The sequence below is a fragment of the Gigantopelta aegis genome, chromosome 10, assembly GCF_016097555.1.
Source record: "Gigantopelta aegis isolate Gae_Host chromosome 10, Gae_host_genome, whole genome shotgun sequence".
Taxonomy (NCBI): Eukaryota; Metazoa; Mollusca; class Gastropoda; order Neomphalida; family Peltospiridae; genus Gigantopelta; species Gigantopelta aegis.
In genome coordinates this window covers 90,289,432-90,310,011 of record NC_054708.1, presented here as the reverse complement: position 1 = coordinate 90,310,011, position 20,580 = coordinate 90,289,432, and the positions used below count along the sequence as shown (strand labels likewise).

General features: G+C 37.0%; 1 protein-coding gene across 1 annotated transcript in view; it reads left to right on the top strand.

Moving 5' to 3' along the window:
* LOC121383904 overlaps window positions 1–20,580 on the top strand; it is a 180,777-nt gene that overhangs the window by 51,659 nt on the left and 108,538 nt on the right. Inside the window, exon 7 of the mRNA XM_041514002.1 lies at window positions 9,740–9,916. Coding sequence (XP_041369936.1) covers window positions 9,740–9,916 — 177 coding nt within the window. The remainder of the gene's footprint in view (window positions 1–9,739; window positions 9,917–20,580) is intronic.

Here is a 20,580-nt window from a genome sequence, read left to right as displayed (position 1 = left end):
GTTTAAATGAAGGTAATCTAATGGACAGTGTGGACGGCGTTATAAACGTTTAAATGAAGGTAATCTAATGGACAGTGTGGACGGCGTTATAAACGTTTAAATGAAGGTAATCTAATGGACAGTGTGGACGGCGTTATAAACGTTTAAATGAAGGTAATCTAATGGACAGTGTGGACGGCGTTATAAACGTTTAAATGAAGGTAATCTAATGGACAGTGTGGACGGCGTTATAAACGTTTAAATGAAGGTAATCTAATGGACAGTGTGGACGGCGTTATAAACGTTTAAATGAAGGTAATCTAATGGACAGTGTGGACGGCGTTATAAACGTTTAAATGAAGGTAATCTAATGGACAGTGTGGACGGCGTTATAAACGTTTAAATGAAGGTAATCTAATGGACAGTGTGGACGGCGTTATAAACGTTTAAATGAAGGTAATCTAATGGACAGTGTGGACGGCGTTATAAACGTTTAAATGAAGGTAATCTAATGGACAGTGTGGACGGCGTTATAAACGTTTAAATGAAGGTAATCTAATGGACAGTGTGGACGGCGTTATAAACGTTTAAATGAAGGTAATCTAATGGACAGTGTGGACGGCGTTATAAACGTTTAAATGAAGGTAATCTAATGGACAGTGTGGACGGCGTTATAAACGTTTAAATGAAGGTAATCTAATGGACAGTGTGGACGGCGTTATAAACGTTTAAATGAAGGTAATCTAATGGACAGTGTGGACGGCGTTATAAACGTTTAAATGAAGGTAATCTAATGGACAGTGTGGACGGCGTTATAAACGTTTAAATGAAGGTAATCTAATGGACAGTGTGGACGGCGTTATAAACGTTTAAATGAAGGTAATCTAATGGACAGTGTGGACGGCGTTATAAACGTTTAAATGAAGGTAATCTAATGGACAGTGTGGACGGCGTTATAAACGTTTAAATGAAGGTAATCTAATGGACAGTGTGGACGGCGTTATAAACGTTTAAATGAAGGTAATCTAATGGACAGTGTGGACGGCGTTATAAACGTTTAAATGAAGGTAATCTAATGGACAGTGTGGACGGCGTTATAAACGTTTAAATGAAGGTAATCTAATGGACAGTGTGGACGGCGTTATAAACGTTTAAATGAAGGTAATCTAATGGACAGTGTGGACGGCGTTATAAACGTTTAAATGAAGGTAATCTAATGGACAGTGTGGACGGCGTTATAAACGTTTAAATGAAGGTAATCTAATGGACAGTGTGGACGGCGTTATAAACGTTTAAATGAAGGTAATCTAATGGACAGTGTGGACGGCGTTATAAACGTTTAAATGAAGGTAATCTAATGGACAGTGTGGACGGCGTTATAAACGTTTAAATGAAGGTAATCTAATGGACAGTGTGGACGGCGTTATAAACGTTTAAATGAAGGTAATCTAATGGACAGTGTGGACGGCGTTATAAACGTTTAAATGAAGGTAATCTAATGGACAGTGTGGACGGCGTTATAAACGTTTAAATGAAGGTAATCTAATGGACAGTGTGGACGGCGTTATAAACGTTTAAATGAAGGTAATCTAATGGACAGTGTGGACGGCGTTATAAACGTTTAAATGAAGGTAATCTAATGGACAGTGTGGACGGCGTTATAAACGTTTAAATGAAGGTAATCTAATGGACAGTGTGGACGGCGTTATAAACGTTTAAATGAAGGTAATCTAATGGACAGTGTGGACGGCGTTATAAACGTTTAAATGAAGGTAATCTAATGGACAGTGTGGACGGCGTTATAAACGTTTAAATGAAGGTAATCTAATGGACAGTGTGGACGGCGTTATAAACGTTTAAATGAAGGTAATCTAATGGACAGTGTGGACGGCGTTATAAACGTTTAAATGAAGGTAATCTAATGGACAGTGTGGACGGCGTTATAAACGTTTAAATGAAGGTAATCTAATGGACAGTGTGGACGGCGTTATAAACGTTTAAATGAAGGTAATCTAATGGACAGTGTGGACGGCGTTATAAACGTTTAAATGAAGGTAATCTAATGGACAGTGTGGACGGCGTTATAAACGTTTAAATGAAGGTAATCTAATGGACAGTGTGGACGGCGTTATAAACGTTTAAATGAAGGTAATCTAATGGACAGTGTGGACGGCGTTATAAACGTTTAAATGAAGGTAATCTAATGGACAGTGTGGACGGCGTTATAAACGTTTAAATGAAGGTAATCTAATGGACAGTGTGGACGGCGTTATAAACGTTTAAATGAAGGTAATCTAATGGACAGTGTGGACGGCGTTATAAACGTTTAAATGAAGGTAATCTAATGGACAGTGTGGACGGCGTTATAAACGTTTAAATGAAGGTAATCTAATGGACAGTGTGGACGGCGTTATAAACGTTTAAATGAAGGTAATCTAATGGACAGTGTGGACGGCGTTATAAACGTTTAAATGAAGGTAATCTAATGGACAGTGTGGACGGCGTTATAAACGTTTAAATGAAGGTAATCTAATGGACAGTGTGGACGGCGTTATAAACGTTTAAATGAAGGTAATCTAATGGACAGTGTGGACGGCGTTATAAACGTTTAAATGAAGGTAATCTAATGGACAGTGTGGACGGCGTTATAAACGTTTAAATGAAGGTAATCTAATGGACAGTGTGGACGGCGTTATAAACGTTTAAATGAAGGTAATCTAATGGACAGTGTGGACGGCGTTATAAACGTTTAAATGAAGGTAATCTAATGGACAGTGTGGACGGCGTTATAAACGTTTAAATGAAGGTAATCTAATGGACAGTGTGGACGGCGTTATAAACGTTTAAATGAAGGTAATCTAATGGACAGTGTGGACGGCGTTATAAACGTTTAAATGAAGGTAATCTAATGGACAGTGTGGACGGCGTTATAAACGTTTAAATGAAGGTAATCTAATGGACAGTGTGGACGGCGTTATAAACGTTTAAATGAAGGTAATCTAATGGACAGTGTGGACGGCGTTATAAACGTTTAAATGAAGGTAATCTAATGGACAGTGTGGACGGCGTTATAAACGTTTAAATGAAGGTAATCTAATGGACAGTGTGGACGGCGTTATAAACGTTTAAATGAAGGTAATCTAATGGACAGTGTGGACGGCGTTATAAACGTTTAAATGAAGGTAATCTAATGGACAGTGTGGACGGCGTTATAAACGTTTAAATGAAGGTAATCTAATGGACAGTGTGGACGGCGTTATAAACGTTTAAATGAAGGTAATCTAATGGACAGTGTGGACGGCGTTATAAACGTTTAAATGAAGGTAATCTAATGGACAGTGTGGACGGCGTTATAAACGTTTAAATGAAGGTAATCTAATGGACAGTGTGGACGGCGTTATAAACGTTTAAATGAAGGTAATCTAATGGACAGTGTGGACGGCGTTATAAACGTTTAAATGAAGGTAATCTAATGGACAGTGTGGACGGCGTTATAAACGTTTAAATGAAGGTAATCTAATGGACAGTGTGGACGGCGTTATAAACGTTTAAATGAAGGTAATCTAATGGACAGTGTGGACGGCGTTATAAACGTTTAAATGAAGGTAATCTAATGTACAGTGGACGGTGTTATAAACGGAGCCGCCTGTCAAGGGTTTTAACAAAGCAAAATAAAAGTATTTATACAATAAAATGAACTTAATTGGAATGTATTTGCTACTTTTAACAAGTAGAATTATAGTTATATTCATGCGGATTTCTAGTGATGTTTAATTCTCCATATGTATCAGTATTTAAAATTTAATAAAAAAATATGCCTCCCCTTCCACCTAAAAAACCCAACAAAATCGTTACCTCACATAGACCTTTATCACAGCTATATTTGTGCCTTTTCTTTCATTAAAAAAAGACAGTCATATATAACTACTAATAATGCTACATGTCTTATCTACCATTTATTTATTTATTTATTTTATTTACTTTTCACTATCATTTATATCAGACACATGCAACTTCATTTGAAATATCTGGTATTTACAAAGTTTAAAACAAATTATTTATCTTATTTTTATTTATTTATTTACTTTCTTTCTTTCTTTCTTTCTTTTCTTTCTTTTATTTACTCTTCACTATAATGTATATCGGACACGTACATACAACTTCATTTAAAATATCTGGTATTTACGAAGTTATAAATATATTTATTTATTTATTTATTTATTTATTTATGTATATATTTATATTTTTATTTTATTTATTTTATTTTATTTTTACCTTTTATGTTTTTGTTGTATTTACTTTTCTCTATCATTTATATGAGACACATACAACTTCAAGTCTGCCGAGCATAATACATTATGTTTATTCCTAATCTATGATGTTTGGATACCGAAACACACGAGGGTAATAATCTCTTTATCATATAATTTCAAACCTAATAGAACATATTTTTGTAAACTGTATATACATGTATACCACTTAACCATCGATGTATGGATAAGTGATGCGGTGTCGTTTTGAATGGGAACAACATCGGATATATCCTTACATCAAAGTAAACTAGCGCATGACGTTTTTTTGTTTTCTGAACGCTGGACAACTTTCAAAGTAAAGTTGCTATTGACTTGTTTTTGTTTGACAACTGTTGATGTCATTCTGGAGTGTCACCATAGTACGTTTGCTTAAATGTCAATAAACATAGCGCTGATATACCTTGATTAATTTAAAGTTATCAAATTCTGAAAGCATGTGATCTGAAAAATATTTATTTTATTTATTTATATATTTATTTATTTATTTATTATATTGTACGAACGGAAGTGTAAATTACAGTGATAGAAATAAGCATAATTTTTCATTTGTCCACCGGACAAGAACATCGAGAAATCTTCTTGTCCAGCAATATTTTTACTTGTCCAAATAAATGTTTTGTTTTATTCAAGTGCAAGGACTGCATTTTTGATTTCTCAAAATTAAACTGCATTGAACATTTTTACTTGTCCACTGCACAACCACTAAGGTACATTTTGCTTGTCCGAGCAGATTTTCAATTGTCAGGACAAACGGCCAAGTGCTTATTTCAAACACTGCATTAATTTGACTAAATGACTAGCTGCGATTTTCTGTACTTGTAGCTGCATTATTAACTACGACCTATGCAGTAGTTAATAATAAACCTAACGATAACAGACATTCACTTCCTCGTCTAACGATAAGGTTTCTACTTACTCATGACTCGCAAACAAATTGGAACAGCGAGTTCAGTGTCATTGTCAGATGGACATAGTGTAACAGACACAATTTCATATGTAATTGAATAGTTACGAGCAACTATCTACCTGCAATTATTAATATTATGCACAATCATAAAGCATAGTATATATATATCTATATCTATATATCTATATATATATTCACTGGCATAGGAAGCGGGGGAGGGGGGGGGGAGGGACAAGGGGGCATGTGTCCCCCCACTTTTCAGATATTTTGCTTTATAATAGTGTAAATATAAAAGTGTGCCCTCCACTTTTGGCACCTTCCTACGCCACTGATATGTGTGTGTGTGTGTGTGTGTGTGCGTGCATGCCCCCCCGCCCCCCCCCCTGCCTTGCATCCTCCCTACGCCACTGGTATATGTACATTGATAAAACTTTTTTTAAATGTGTGTTCGTCTGGGTTATGTTTTTTTGTTCCAGCCACTCGCACACCCCTGAATGTATTAACAGTGAAATAGTGTAGTGTTAGATCTGCTTTTCTAATTTTACTGCTATATATAATCATCTTCAATGTGGAGACTTATCTTTGCGATAATTAAATCTGAAACAAAAAAGCTGGGAGAAAAAGAAATATTTTTACCATATTTTTAATGAAAGTTGTGCACATATTTGCAAAAATACATTCTGACCCAAAGTCTTTATTATCCTTTTATAGGCAAGATAATTGTCCACAGCTATGAATGATACCGAGACATTTTACAGTCACAGACAAGTTGTTTCACAATATAAAAACAGTTCCCATGAACTATTATTTGCTGAACTTTGAACAAATAATGCTTGTAAAGTTATTTAATCTGTTACCCATCTTTATTATTGCTGTACTTGTGCAAATTTAAACATAGATGGGAGTAGAAGGTTATACCAGACCTAATCTATATACAACTAAATTGTTTTATTTGTAAACCATAATCTTTATATTCAACATGTAGCTTTTACAAGTAGTTATAATACAACATTATGCCTAATGTTTTTCCCAAGGACCACAATAAACATTTTGTTGTTTTTATGGCTAGACAATATTAACAGTAACTAGAACACTTGAAAAAAAATAATAATGAGTTGAAATGTACACACATGTATATATTGTCACAATATGTAGATTTTGGTATTTGGAGGTGAAGGTGCAGCTATTGGGGGTGGCAGGAGGCCCTTGTATACAATAAAAATAACAAACAAATCATAAACTGTGAGATAATTTTGTAAGGGCCTCTATTTGAAAATACAACACCTGCAGACAAAACAAAACGCAAAAAAATAGTTAAGTTTGTTCTTTGCTTAAAATGTTGTTAGTTAATACCAAAATGATCAGTATATAGTCATTTGACAGACAACTGGGCGTCTTAACATTTACCACCTCTTTCTTTTCTCTTCATATAACTGGTTTATTTGAAAAACAATACAAAAGTAACACTGTTTTGCACGTAACACACGTAATGCAAATAACCAATAATTTTTCATAACTAGTAAAATATTGAATCATTTAAAATGTGTTTTCAAGTTAAAAGTTAAAATACCAATATGAAACAAATTTGACGATTTTTGGTTTGCAAAAGCTGCAAGTTATTATACAATGCAGCCTTTATTGAGTGTAACACACGTAACGTTACATGTGTTACATGGGGTAGGAGATGAATGTTTTACCCAACAAACATGTCTTTAAGTAATAAATTGTACAAAACCATCTAAATACAGTCAATGTGAACTCTGCTACTGTCTGTATACATGTATTGAAGTATTTATTTATATATTTATGTACTGGTTTTACACTTAACATTAGAATATTTAGAGTTGGGAATTTAGTTATGGAATTAAAAAATAATATCTTGACCTGTCTTAATTAGCTCCCAAACATGCCAGCAGGAACTGGAGGTTCAATTTTACAAAAAGCATACATGGGCAGGAATTAATGGTACATGTATCTACTGGTACTGGCCACTGCCATTTACCCTTTTGTCCTTTTGTACTTAATGCATCGACTAACGTGAGAGCCCCCCTCTTAGGAATCTGGCCTTTTATAAGGAACAAACACCAGGGCTCACCCTGTCCATTGCCAAATTAGCCAGCTGCTGATTTTCATGCAAAGTAGCTACATTTAGTCTTTGGCATATAAAATGTTCTTTACATTATGCACTTTTGAATACATTTTGAGTAAACTCTCGACATGTATATCTGAAAATTGGCTAAAACTAAATTTCTCCAATGTGAACCCTGCAACTTCTATATGTAGAGGTGTTGATTTTTTGCTTATAAATTTGCCAATTCTGCTTATAAAATGTGTTTTTCATTTACTTAACTAAAATTCTGTTATACATGTGTATATCTTCAGAAATAGTCCGGTAAACCTTTTGGACTGCTATGCATTTTCAGTGGTATTTAATAAACAATCTTCTTTGATATAAAGTACATTGATACTTTTATTTAATATAATGGTACAAATTGGTTGAGTCATCATTCATCAGGATCCAAAGACTACTGCCAAATTCAGGTATTCTGAAAAGACAAACATATAAATATTAATTAAAATCAAAATGGAACCAAACAGATCTCAAACTGAGGTCATTACCAGGTCATTTTAATACATTCTCAGCACATTGGGAAACATAAATAAGTTTGTGAAATATACATTAAGAACTTAGAATTTAGGGAGGGGAATATCTTAATTTCTTTTTAATTGATTATAAAATATGTATTCAAATTAATTAATAATAACTATAATTCACATGCATGTGTTGAACAAAGTGATGGGGGGAAGGGGAGATCGATATCAAAACACATATCACGAATGTCAGGAAATTAAAAACACAGTTAAAATAAAAACAAAATGGTGGCCAACAATGTTCGGAAATGTGTGTTTACATTTTGTTGTAGAGTAACATATTTTGTTGTGGCTTAATGGATCAAATGATCAATTAAGCAGAAAAACAATGTATGTATATAAATAAATAAATAAAATAAATAAATCTATTATTTGACCACAAAAGTTGGCATTTTATTTGACACCTTGGAAAATTGTAAATTCCGTTTAAGATTTGGAATTCCGCAATTCCGTCCGGGATTCCATGATTGAGGAAAATTGGTACCCTTATTTATCTAATTACCAATCACTACAGTGAAATAGCGTTTTATCATAAGGGACACAGATTCATCAAACTGTGGCAGTTCCACATACATCCATATGATGTATTGATCTCTTCCTTTAAATTCTTACAAGTGGCTTTGCCACCACCACCCTCGCCAAGGTTTCTGTCAGAGGGTAAAACGGGTATGGTGCCATACCCAAATTTTTTGGCAGATTTTATTATTTTAAATTAACTTTTTGACAAAATTAATTAGTCTTATCATTACTGTATGCTTTTCTTAACCCTATAACCCTAAATGTAACCCATTTTGTTTCTGGGGAAGGCCCTGACCCCAATACCCCCTGTTGACTGGTTGCATTCAACTCCACAGTGCCATACCCCAAAAATAATTTTTCACTATAGGTAGCAGCTATAAATGTATCTTCTTTAGTGTCTTCCTAAACAATGTAATTCATCTTTAATATAATGATAAGATTACTATTAAAAATGTAAAACATAACATTTTATGCAAAGGCTGCAATAGCCAATGATATTTACCAGTTGCTTTCTTATTTTGACAAAGATTTTGTAAAAGGAGATTCAGGATGCACTGACTGGAATATTGGTAGTATTGGTGTTGATTGCAATGAAACTACCATTGAGACAGGACAGTGATTGTAACCAGTGGGTCCTTTGTTTTAATTGAGTGTAATGCCTTGATAGCTTTCGCACCAAGAATGGTGTTATTGTTAACGACTGTTTAATCTCGTAACTGGCTCAGCCTAGTGGATTGGTGCATGCAAGTGTCCACTTTTTATTAAATTTGGGACTGGTTCAAGTCTTGAGAATCAAAATGTACATTCAGTTTATTGATGTAGACAAATAAACATGTCCAGATGCACCACAAAAAAAGAGCATATTTTGTTCAAATAATAAAAATGGACACATGCTTCGAACCGACAAGAATGACTGAAGTTGGACCGGCAAACATACAGAGATTGTGAATCGGTCCCAGACCGGGGATAAAGGGCTTCCATAATCTAGAAGCCCTACAATATGCAATATATATATATATAGGTTATGGTAGCTAGCCTCACCCCCATGGCAAGTGATATTCAATTTTGGGCTAGTAAATAACTACTATTGCCATGCCAGATGGCTAGAGAAAAAAAGTTGTCAAATGCTGCATTTGAGTCTTTATTTTGTAAATATGAATATGCTATCCCCCACCCCACACCCCCAGTCTTGATATTTTTAATCTCTTGGGCAACATATCCGATTATTACTATTAGTAAAATTGTATTAAGTGAAGTAGGGCTAGTTAATTTTTAATCATGTCTAGTACATTTTTAAAATCACTCATTTTGTAAACATTCTAGAAGCCCTGTACATATATATTTATATGTATTAATTTGTCTGTGACAGGTGTTGTGGATGTGGACTATGATCAAAGCTACAGTCGATGGATAGATGGGACAGACGTCGTATTTGACAAATTTGAGGAAACCCGTCGTTATCCAGGTTCCATTGGCCTTATGTCTACAGATCGGTGGACATTTAAGAACTCTAGTGATCACTTTGACATTTTGTGTCGTTATGGAAGTAAGTTGATTTTGATCTTTCAGGTGAATAGTAAAGCTGCAGTGTCTATAGTTACGACATTGGAGCATTATTTACCAATACAAAATACAAATGTATTTACACTTTTAATAAACCTGCATCTTTGATATCATATTATAACACAATTATTTTCACTTTAGGTTAGCAATTTTTATAAAAATTATTTTATTAGTATTAATTTAACCTTCTGACTACTGCAGCTGAGATATCTCGCCCAACGTCATGCCAGTTGACATACTGTACACTGTATACAGTGCATTCCCCAATTCATATTTCCCACCATTTTGCGCACAATACTCACCGGAAACATTTTTTCTTAACAGGAAACAGTTTAGCTTACAGCATGCTAGCTTTTGTTTGTTGTTTTTTTAGTGGAAAATATCTTGGAATTTTGAGTTCAAAAAGTGGTTTTTGGCAAGTATTTTCGCTTGACAACAATGGTGGCAAGTCGTGGACATTTTCAGGGATCGATAGCTGATTGTGACAGCTAATTTTACAATAAATTTGATCGTTTTACCAACAACTAAAATCTCCAAATATTGCAATATGAATCTTAGTTATTGTTTTTTAAAATTCTGTTGAGAAAACCACTGTTATCGGGAATAATGGACATAAATACTGGACACAAAGTAAACGCGACTAATTTTAATCACCATTAACTGATCTAAAATATACAGATTACAAAATCCCATGAAAATAATACTTACTGATTCATATATGAACTTTACTTTATGTATTTATAAAATATTATATGTCAGTAATAATTATAAACTTGTACCCACTCAACGTGGTTTTTGTCAAAAATTAATCCAGTAGTCTAAAGGTTATTGACCTAATTAATGACCCAACAAAGTATTATCTGAAAATGTATTCATTTGGTTTGTCCCTAAAAGTACTTTATTTAACCATCTACATAACTACCATATATCCCACTTATTATTGATATTGTGTGAAAGTGATTGAATTATGTCCAGAGATAGAAGCTAACACTTGACCCCTCACCCCAGGGGAATTGATAGACATTAACTGATACATAAATAGAAAAGTTAAAGTTTGATACGATTCACGCTTTTGAGAGCAAAAACAAACAGCGCTAACAATTATTACAAATGCTCTTGGAAGTTAACCATACTGTGTCTGTAATAATGCATTACGTAGCAACACTCTTCACCATGGATGAACACCGACAACCAAACACAGGATCATTTTGTTCCGCTTAGTCGGCGATCTATTATTCTGTAATTGTCACCGCTATCCTCATATAACCATTAACCAACTAACAACTAACCCACTGTCCTGGACAGACAGCCCAGATAGCTGAGGTGTGTGCCCAGGACAGACAGCCCAGATAGCTGAGGTGTGTGCCCAAGACAGACAGCCCAGATAGCTGAGGTGTGTGCCCAGGACAGACAGTCCAGACAGCTGAGGTGTGTGCCCAGGACAGACAGCCCAGATAGCTGAGGTGTGTGCCCAGGACAGACAGCCCAGATAGCTGAGGTGTGAGCCCAGGACAGCATGTTTGAACTGTAATTGAATATAAGCATGAAAATAAATTGAGATGAAATGAAATTAATTAAGCTTTGTACATATAAATGAGAATATTGTTCTGTATACCGTACCTATTACAAAAGCTGCAGTTTGGACTGATTATCAATTTAATATCAAAGAGAAAGTTATTTGCTGGGAGAATTCTTTGAATTAATTGATATTGAAACGATATTAATTTAGTATCTGTTGTCATGTTAAAAAACAGTAATGTTAATAGTCTTCCACCAAGCAAATTCTTTTTCAATATTTAGTTTCTTAATTATCCTATCTAGAAATATATCTTGGAGCATATAGAGATGAACTTAAGTGTGCATTATATATATGTTTGGATCCTTTTTTGTTATACAGTATAGTAGAGATATACTTTGGCCAGAATGAAAACTCTGAAGTAAGTAGGGTTTTTTTTTAAAGATTGGGCAATCTGTTTAGTATTGCAGCTTTTAACCCTTCTAAAATCATAAAAGGAAACCATAAAACTCACGAATGTTCGGGTTCGGGTACGGAATTAACATGCTCACATGCCACTAGAGCTTCGAGCATGTCTGTCCCGGGGCAGACCTCTGGATAGCCAGAAGTCCGCTCTGGGGCAGAATGTATTATAATTGAACAAATTTCCATCCGGATCAAACATATCATTTATATTAGCAATGCCTAATAAATTCCAACTTTTATAATAAATGTGTTTATTGTTAATTAAATTTAATGAGTTATACCAACATGGTTCAGAGGGTACGTTATCTTCATATAATTCAACTTTATGTTTGTAGTGTGCCAGGATATTAAACACTTCTTTCCAAAATATATTAGACAGTTTTTTTGCCACAGTCTATGGTAATCATCACCAACATTGGTGATTAAAATATGTTCGTTAGAAAGTTGACATTGGAGAAGATTAACCCACGACAACTCTCAGCAGTTGATTATACTCCTTATCCAGGTTAATTTCGGAGAATTAATAAAAAAAATTCCAAGTTAATCATCTTTAAGCCTCCATTTTCAATTTCTTGTATTAAAATGTTTTTGGCTATGCGATCAACAAAATGTTTCCAAATATAAGAATAGAACATCAGATTGATATTTTTTTAGCATTTCTCAGTTAGGGTTGGGAATACTAAGAATCAAATGAACTAATTTGAAAAGAGCTAAAGTTTTACTAACAACAATTTTTCCTAATAAAGTAAACTGTCTTTTTGACCAAACTTGGAACAATTTTGAAATTTCATCTACCTTTTGTGTATAATTTAATGTTACAATGTTACAATGTAACGAAGAATTTGAAATCTATTTGGTGTGTTTGCTCCAATCCATATGACAGTAGTTTTTCAATATTTGGTTTTAGCCCGGAGTATTTAGTTTCCTTAATAAAGCCTATGAACCATCAAGTGTAATAGCTGTATCGTCTGCATATTGCATTATTTTATATTCATAGTCTTTTATTGAAATACCCTTAATTTCCTTGTCATTTCTAATTAGATTTCCTAATATTTCATCCCATAAAATGGAGAGATATGGTGCTATTGGATCCCCCTCTCTACACCCTCACCCTACAGAAAAGAAATCTGAGAAATAACCATTCTGTGTTATGGTTAAATTTAATTTACAGTCTTTATTCAATATATTAACCCATTTTATATATAGGCCCAATTTTGATGAATTAAGTCTTTTAATTCAAAAACATAATCCTCTTGCAGTGTGTTTTTCAGGAAACTTTCTTGAAGCACACTGATAATATTACCATGAGAGGATTTAACCTCTATCATAAATTTCAAGAAACTGAAAATAGAGCATCTGGTCGTGTTTCCATTCTTGTTAATGAAAACATTCCTCAGAGTATGGTAACATTAACTACGAATTTACAAGCTGTGGCTGTAAAGGTTACAGCTCATAAAACTATTACTCTGTGTTCAGTTTACTTGCCACCTCGTAATCATTTTAACTTTAATCCTAGGAACCTTCAAGATCTTATTGACCAGCTCCCTACTCCCTTTATTATTATGGGAGATTTTAATGGTCACCACTCTTTGTGGGGATGCGAGGATGTAAATATTAGAGGTAAACAATTGGAAGACTTAATTCTCAAAAATGACTTACTTTTATTTAATGATAAAAGTTATACATATATTCATTCTTGCAGTGGTTCTTTCACTTCTATAGACTTGACCCTTTGTAGTCCTTCACTTTTTCTTGATTTCTCCTGTAAAGTTGGTTCAGACCCTTGTGATAGTGACCACTTTCCCATTATTTTGGAGAATGATGGACCACCATCACTTGAAAGGGTTCAAAGGTGGAAGTTGATTAAGGCAAATTGGGGTCAGTTTCAGCATCTGTGCAGCACTCGTCTGCAACAATTTGCCATTACTGATGCTGATGATCCCATGTCTTTGTTCACTTCCATCTTGAAGGACATTGCAGATGAAACTATTCCTAAGACTTTGGCACTGCCAAAGCGTTTCAATAAACCATGGTTTAATGATACGTGCAAAGATGCATTCAAAGAGCGAAACAGGTTGCTTGAGCGGTTCAAACGTGAACCTACAGCAGACAGCCTGGATGCATTTCGTATTGCTAGGGCTAAGGCTCGCAGAGAGATTAGACAAAGTAAGAAAACATCTGGGAGAACTTTTGTATCCAATTTGAATTCACAAACACCGGTGAAATCTGTCTGGAATAGGATCCGTAAAATCAAAGGTAAAGAATCCAGTAATACAGTTCATCATTTGTCTCTCAATGATACGGATGTCACATCTCATCGTGGTATTGCCAATGCATTGGCGGACAACTTTTCTCATAATTCATCTTCTGTTTTCAGTACTGATGCCTTTACATCTGTCAGAACTAAAGCTGAAAATCAGTCCATTAATTTTTCATCTGAAAATGCTGAAGTGTATAACAGGCGTTTCTCTATGGAGGAATAGCAAGATGATCTTCATAGAGCCCATATGCTTTGGCTGTCCACGGAAGTTAAATATTCACAAATACTGCTCTCTGATTGGGTCAATGAATTTGTGCATGCGGACATGTGGTCATTGTGCATCATCGGAAGACGCCATTGTTTGATTGTTAAATTGACCGTGCAAATTCTTTTAACATGCCAGGCAAGTGTAAATTTAACGATACCGGGTTGCAAACCGAGGATTACAAGGACTGGCTTTTGTGTGTGCCCGATGATGGACACAAAGCGCGATGCAGACTATGGTCTAAAGCATCCAGTGTAGCAAGCATGGGCGAGGCAGCGTTACAAAGTCTGTATGTTTGTTGTTTGAATAAATGATCAGGTGTGTACTTTGTTTTGTTTCTCAGGCTAGTTTAACTTATTTAATGATGTGCGTTAGTATTTTGTAACTCGATAAATTGTGACTGGGCTTTACTGGTGAGCGATAATAGGCAAACAGCCATAGCGCTCTTGAGAAATGACGTCACAGATTAGTTCAGCGACATCTGCGCTCAAGACGCAGACAAGCCGAGCTCGATAAGTATACGGTGAAGTCAGGTGAACTGGTACACCTAAGTATTAAAAGATCGTTTTTAGAACTAAAACTGGAGGGTAAAGCTGTAAAATTGGTCAGTCTACTTTTTATTACTAGGTAAATTTATTTAAAACATGTTTTTAAGTATCCTTGAAAAATTAATTTAAGTACTTGAAAAAGTCCTTGAAAGTCCTTGAATTTTATTTTCTCAAACCTCTATGAACCCTGCAATAAATATCGGATATGGGCAGAAATAATATTAATGTGTGCGCTCGTGTATGTACAGTGTTCGAGATTAACGGTATCCCGATATCCCGGGGATACCAGATTTTAATTTTGGATACCAGACTTCAATAACCCAGTATCCCAACAGGATACCATATAATATTGTGGTTTTTTTTTTTTAATCTTGCATTTTATGTTTTGCTGAAACAAAGAAAGTCCAAAGTTAAGTAACTGTGTCGTCCAAGTTTGTTACGATGTTATTTATGAATTTCATTTAAGTGGGATACTAAATTCTCTGGTGGAATACCAAATTTTGAAATGTTAGTATCCAACTGGGATATTGGTCAAAATTTTTAATCTCGAACACTGATGTATGCAGATAATTATTTAAAATTTTGTTCGGTATTTGGAACAAAATTAAATGATACATATGAAATTTGAGCTATGGCGTGGTACTATAAAACATTAGAATCGGGTCCGTATGAATGATATCTAGAGTTGGGTGGGGAGGGGGCACAATCTGTAGTGGAGGAACACAGTCTAGTTGGTGGGGGGGGGGGGGCAAAAGCTATATTTTAAACCAGGTGAGGCTACAGTCTCCCCCCCCCCCCCCCCCCACCACCACCACCACACCTCCCAACTTCTCGGTTGCTACCCACCTGAGAATGGTCAGAAATGTAATTGTATTGCATATACAGCTATTTAAATTCGAAGCAAGATTATTTAGGCTAAGAAACATGACTCTGGGCAAGCGACCAAAAGCCTTAAAATTGAGCGCTGTATATATATATATATATATATATACTCTTCAAAAGAAGAAACGCAAAACCACATTGTCGTAACATTTGGAGAATTGATTTAATTATTGAATGGTGAGTCCGATAATTACCAAATGTTGCAGGATTGTTCACAATTCACTCTAGTCCATTGTGAGTAAGTGATAGGACACACCACCAAGGTCAAGGTCATCTGGAGTCAATACCGGGTGTGGCCTCCGCGTGTGTTGACAACTGCCTGGCACCGCCTGCCCATTGAAGCAACCAGAGTACGGATGACGTCCCGGGGGATGGCGGCCCACTCGGCTTGCAAGGCTGCTGCCAGCTCGGGCAGGGTCTGGGGCTGTGGTTGTCGCTGTCGGAGGCGTCGGTCCAACTCGTCCCATAGATGCTCAATTGGGTTCAAATCCGGTGATATCGATGGCCAAGGAAGGACATTAATGTTGTTGTTCTGTAGGAAAGCCGTTGTGAGACGTGCTGTGTGAGGCCTGGCGTTGTCATGTTGGAACACTGCGTTGGCGTTGGCCATAACTGGAACGATGTGTGGCCGGAGGATCTGGTCAATGTAGCCCTGTGCATTCAGGTTGCCCTGCACGTGGACCAGGTCAGTTCTGCCAGTGTGTGAGATGGCTGCCCACACCATGACACTACCCCCGCCGAATCTGTGCACTTCCTGCACACAGTTTGCCGCATAACGTTCACCACGACGCCTATACACGCGACATCTTCCATCATGACGTCGGAGCAGAAATCGGGACTCGTCACTGAACCACACCTGTCTCCATCGCAGTTGAGGCCATTGTCGATGAATCTGGCACCACTGCAGTCGGAGTCGACGGTGTTGTGGTGTTAAGATGACACCTCGAACTGGACGTCTGGCACGAATTCCTACCTCACGTAGGCGGTTCCGTACGGTCTGGTCGGATATCCTGCGCAAACCTGGTATTGCTGCGGCTGTGGAGGTGGCAGTAGTCAATCGTTCCCGAAGGTGGCGTACCCGGATGTAGCGGTCCTGCCCGGGGGTAGTGACCCGTGGTCGACCGGATCTAGGGAGGTCACGTGTTGATCCATGTTGCTGGTAACGGTCCCACAGTCTGGAGATGGTGCTTGGGGACACATGGAATGCCCTGGCAACGGCCGTTCTGGATTCGCCTGCGTCTAGTCGGCCGATGGCATTGTTTCTCTGCGGTTCACTGAGACGTGGCATGTCCTGGATTGTCAACTGTCGGCCAGATACAGAGGCCAGGCAAGCGAACACCCTGCACTTTTATACTGTCGGTGTTCATGTTGCACGTGCAGACAACGCACGTGCAGTGGTGACATGGTTTGCACGTGGCTGCGTTTTTGCGAATATTCACATTTTGGAACTTTATTGTACAGTAGCTGCGTTTTATCGAATGTAACCGTGGGAATGTGTTTGGGACATGCAATGACCTTATATTCACAAAGCATGAACCGGTAGGAAACATAAAATCGGAGTTATAACCCATTTGTACCCTTTTGCGTTTCTTTTTTTGAAGAATATATATATATATATATACAGTCAACTCCACTTATTTGCACATCGGTTTATAGCATAATTCGGTTATTCGACTATTTTCACCCAACACGGAACCATTTGCCCTTATAACACTACAAAACATCCGGTTAATTGCACAGACTACAGGCTATATATCGGTTATTTGCACATAAAAATAACGATTTAAAAAAAAAAATTGTGCTGAATTGATGTCACAAATTACTGAGAAAGTCAATCAAACTTTGGCAAAACAACTCAAATAAATCTGTTTTGTTTGAGCTCACTGTGTGGTAAGCCGACTGTAATCGGTGTTTACAAAGTCGACGTGTGGCATGCAAATGAGATGGTGTGCACGTTACTACTGGTGAATCACAATACCCGACTACAAGATTTAAGAATGACATAATTAAGTTGAATAAACCTAACACCTAATGTTTTGTTTGCAATATATTGCTGTTAATCAGAGGCCATCTCAATAACATGTAACTCTCCGACTATTATTTTTAGAAGTACCGCCTGTGCGCTTGTACGCATGCGCACTCAACTATTGAGGCCCTATTCGATTGACGTGTTCAGGGCAATCATTGTTCTGTATCAATTACGTTATGTCGAGAAGCCTTGTTAGTAATTAAAAGATTACAGATCAATCGTCCTAGGCGGTGATGTTTTTAATAAATGTGACCGAGAAAGGGTTGTTGTTCACTTATTCATTAGATGCAGTGTACGCTATGTCTGTTAAACGCAAAAAAGAAACGATTTATCACTTGCTGATAAATACGAAGCTGTTAAACTTTTAGATAAAAAAATTTCACAAGCAGAAATAGCCAAAAAAATGGGCTGTTCCCAGTCACAGGTATGCAGAATTGCTGGCAAACGAGAGGATATTCGCACACGATACGAGTGTAATAAAACGAACCCCGAACGAAAACGGCTACGATCTGGCAAAGCAGAGGATGTGGAGGGCGCCTTGTCAGAATGGTTCGATAGTGCCAGGTCCAGAGATATCCCTGTGTCCGGTCCCATTCTCGCAGAAAAAGCAAAGGATTTGGCGAAAACATCTCCATAAAGAAGACTTTAACCCCACCAACGGATGGCTTAGTAGATGGAAAGAAAGACATAACATCGTCTACAAACGACTGCATGGAGAAAAGAAAGACGCAGACCTGGTAGCAGCAGACAAGTGGACACAGACCGTTCTCCCAGATATACTAAAGACATACGAAGCAGACGACATCTACAACGCTGACGAAACTGGACTGTACTACTGAGCATTACCTGACGGAACATTAACTGTAAAATCGGAGACAGTGAGTGGGAGCAAAAAGGCGATGGACAGGGTGACAGCAATGATAGCCTGCAACATGTCGGGAACTGACAAACGAAAACTTCTCGTCATTGGAAAGAGCAAACAGCCGAGGTGTTTCAGAGGGAAAAAGAGTCTTCCAGTGAAGTACGAAAATAGCCAGAATGCCTGGATGACGTCGGCTATCTTCAACAAGTGGTTGGAGGATTTCAACAAAGATATGCGCCTTCAGCGACGACATGTGGTGTTACTAGTTGACAATTGTCCTGCCCATCCACCAAATGAAAAGCTGGGAAACGTAAAGCTGATGTTTTTGCCGCCGAGAACTACGTCTGTAATCCAGCCATGTGATCAGGGGATCATCAGAAACCTAAAAGGCCACTATAGAAGTCAGGTTGTTCACAAGATAATTGACGACATCGACGCCGCTGACGAACTGAGCGCGAATAGCATTGCTAAAAAGTTAACTTTGTTAGATGCCATCCATATGCTGAGAAAAGCCTGGAACAACGTCACGTCGTCTACAATTGTAAACTGTTTTCGAAAAGGTGGCTTTTTCAAGCCAGATGTTCAGCAACCTGTAGAAAGTGACAACTCTGATGACACCAACTTCGCTGCACCGACTGGACTAACTAACGAGGCATTTCAACAATTCATCTCCCACGACGACACACTGGACTGCCATCAACCACAGACTGACGAAGAAATCTGTGCAGCGTTCACACAACAGGATTCAACATCAACAACGGTAAACGAATCAGATGACAGCGACAACGACGATCACGACTACCTAATGCCCGTCACCAACGGTGAGGTGAAGACAATACTCGGCAGAGTGAGGCGCTTTTTAGAAGAAAATGGGTGTGAGGACTTTGACAGGTTGTACCAGTTAGAAGATTTGTGTGAAACAACATCGGCTGCAAACCGCCGTCAGCGAAAAATGACAGAGTTCATTAACTGGATTCCTTGACATTTCAAATGACACGGACATTGATGTAAATAAAATGTTATATGATTATGTTTGTTTTCTAAAATTAAATGCTACATGTGTATGTATTAAGTTTTTAACAGAATAAATGTCCATACTGATTTTATTTATTATTTGTTGTACTTAGTATTAATTGTACATATGTAATATGATGGGTTGGAATTTTACTAGGGCGAGCAAAGGGGTGGATGTGGGGCGAAACATGCTTCCCGGAAAATGTAGCGGAATTTTTTTTACTGGTGGGTCGTTAAAACAAAGATAACAAAGACCGTCAGTCAATTGTGTTAGAACGGTCATGCATGCAATGCAGACTGCTGGAACTGATAACGACTCACTAGCCGAGCTTAACTTTAATTGCTTAACAATAGCAAAGGGGATCACAAATAATACCAAAGCTTGCCATATCTTTTGGGATGGAAAGAACACCATATCAGCAAATTCATACAAGTTCACGTAATTCTATGGTAAGGCGCATTCGGTCAATCAACAGCCCGGTAATTCCGGAAACTGACGTCATTTTGTAAACACGTGTACCGATGAAACGTGAACTTTTTGATGGGTCTGTTGTTTCAAGTTTATCTCATTAACTACATGGCTAATACACTTTGTTTACACTAGTGGATGGTCAGTATTTTTTTTTAATACACAAAGTTTGTGTTTTTAGAAAACGACGCCCAGTGACAGGCGTTGGTTTTTTGTTTTAAAAAAAAAAAAGATTTCTGGCCTGGCAGATTAAAACAAAAACGTCATGCTTATTATATATATTGATAGATATATATATTTTTTAATTTATATATATCCAACTGCATGTGACATGTGT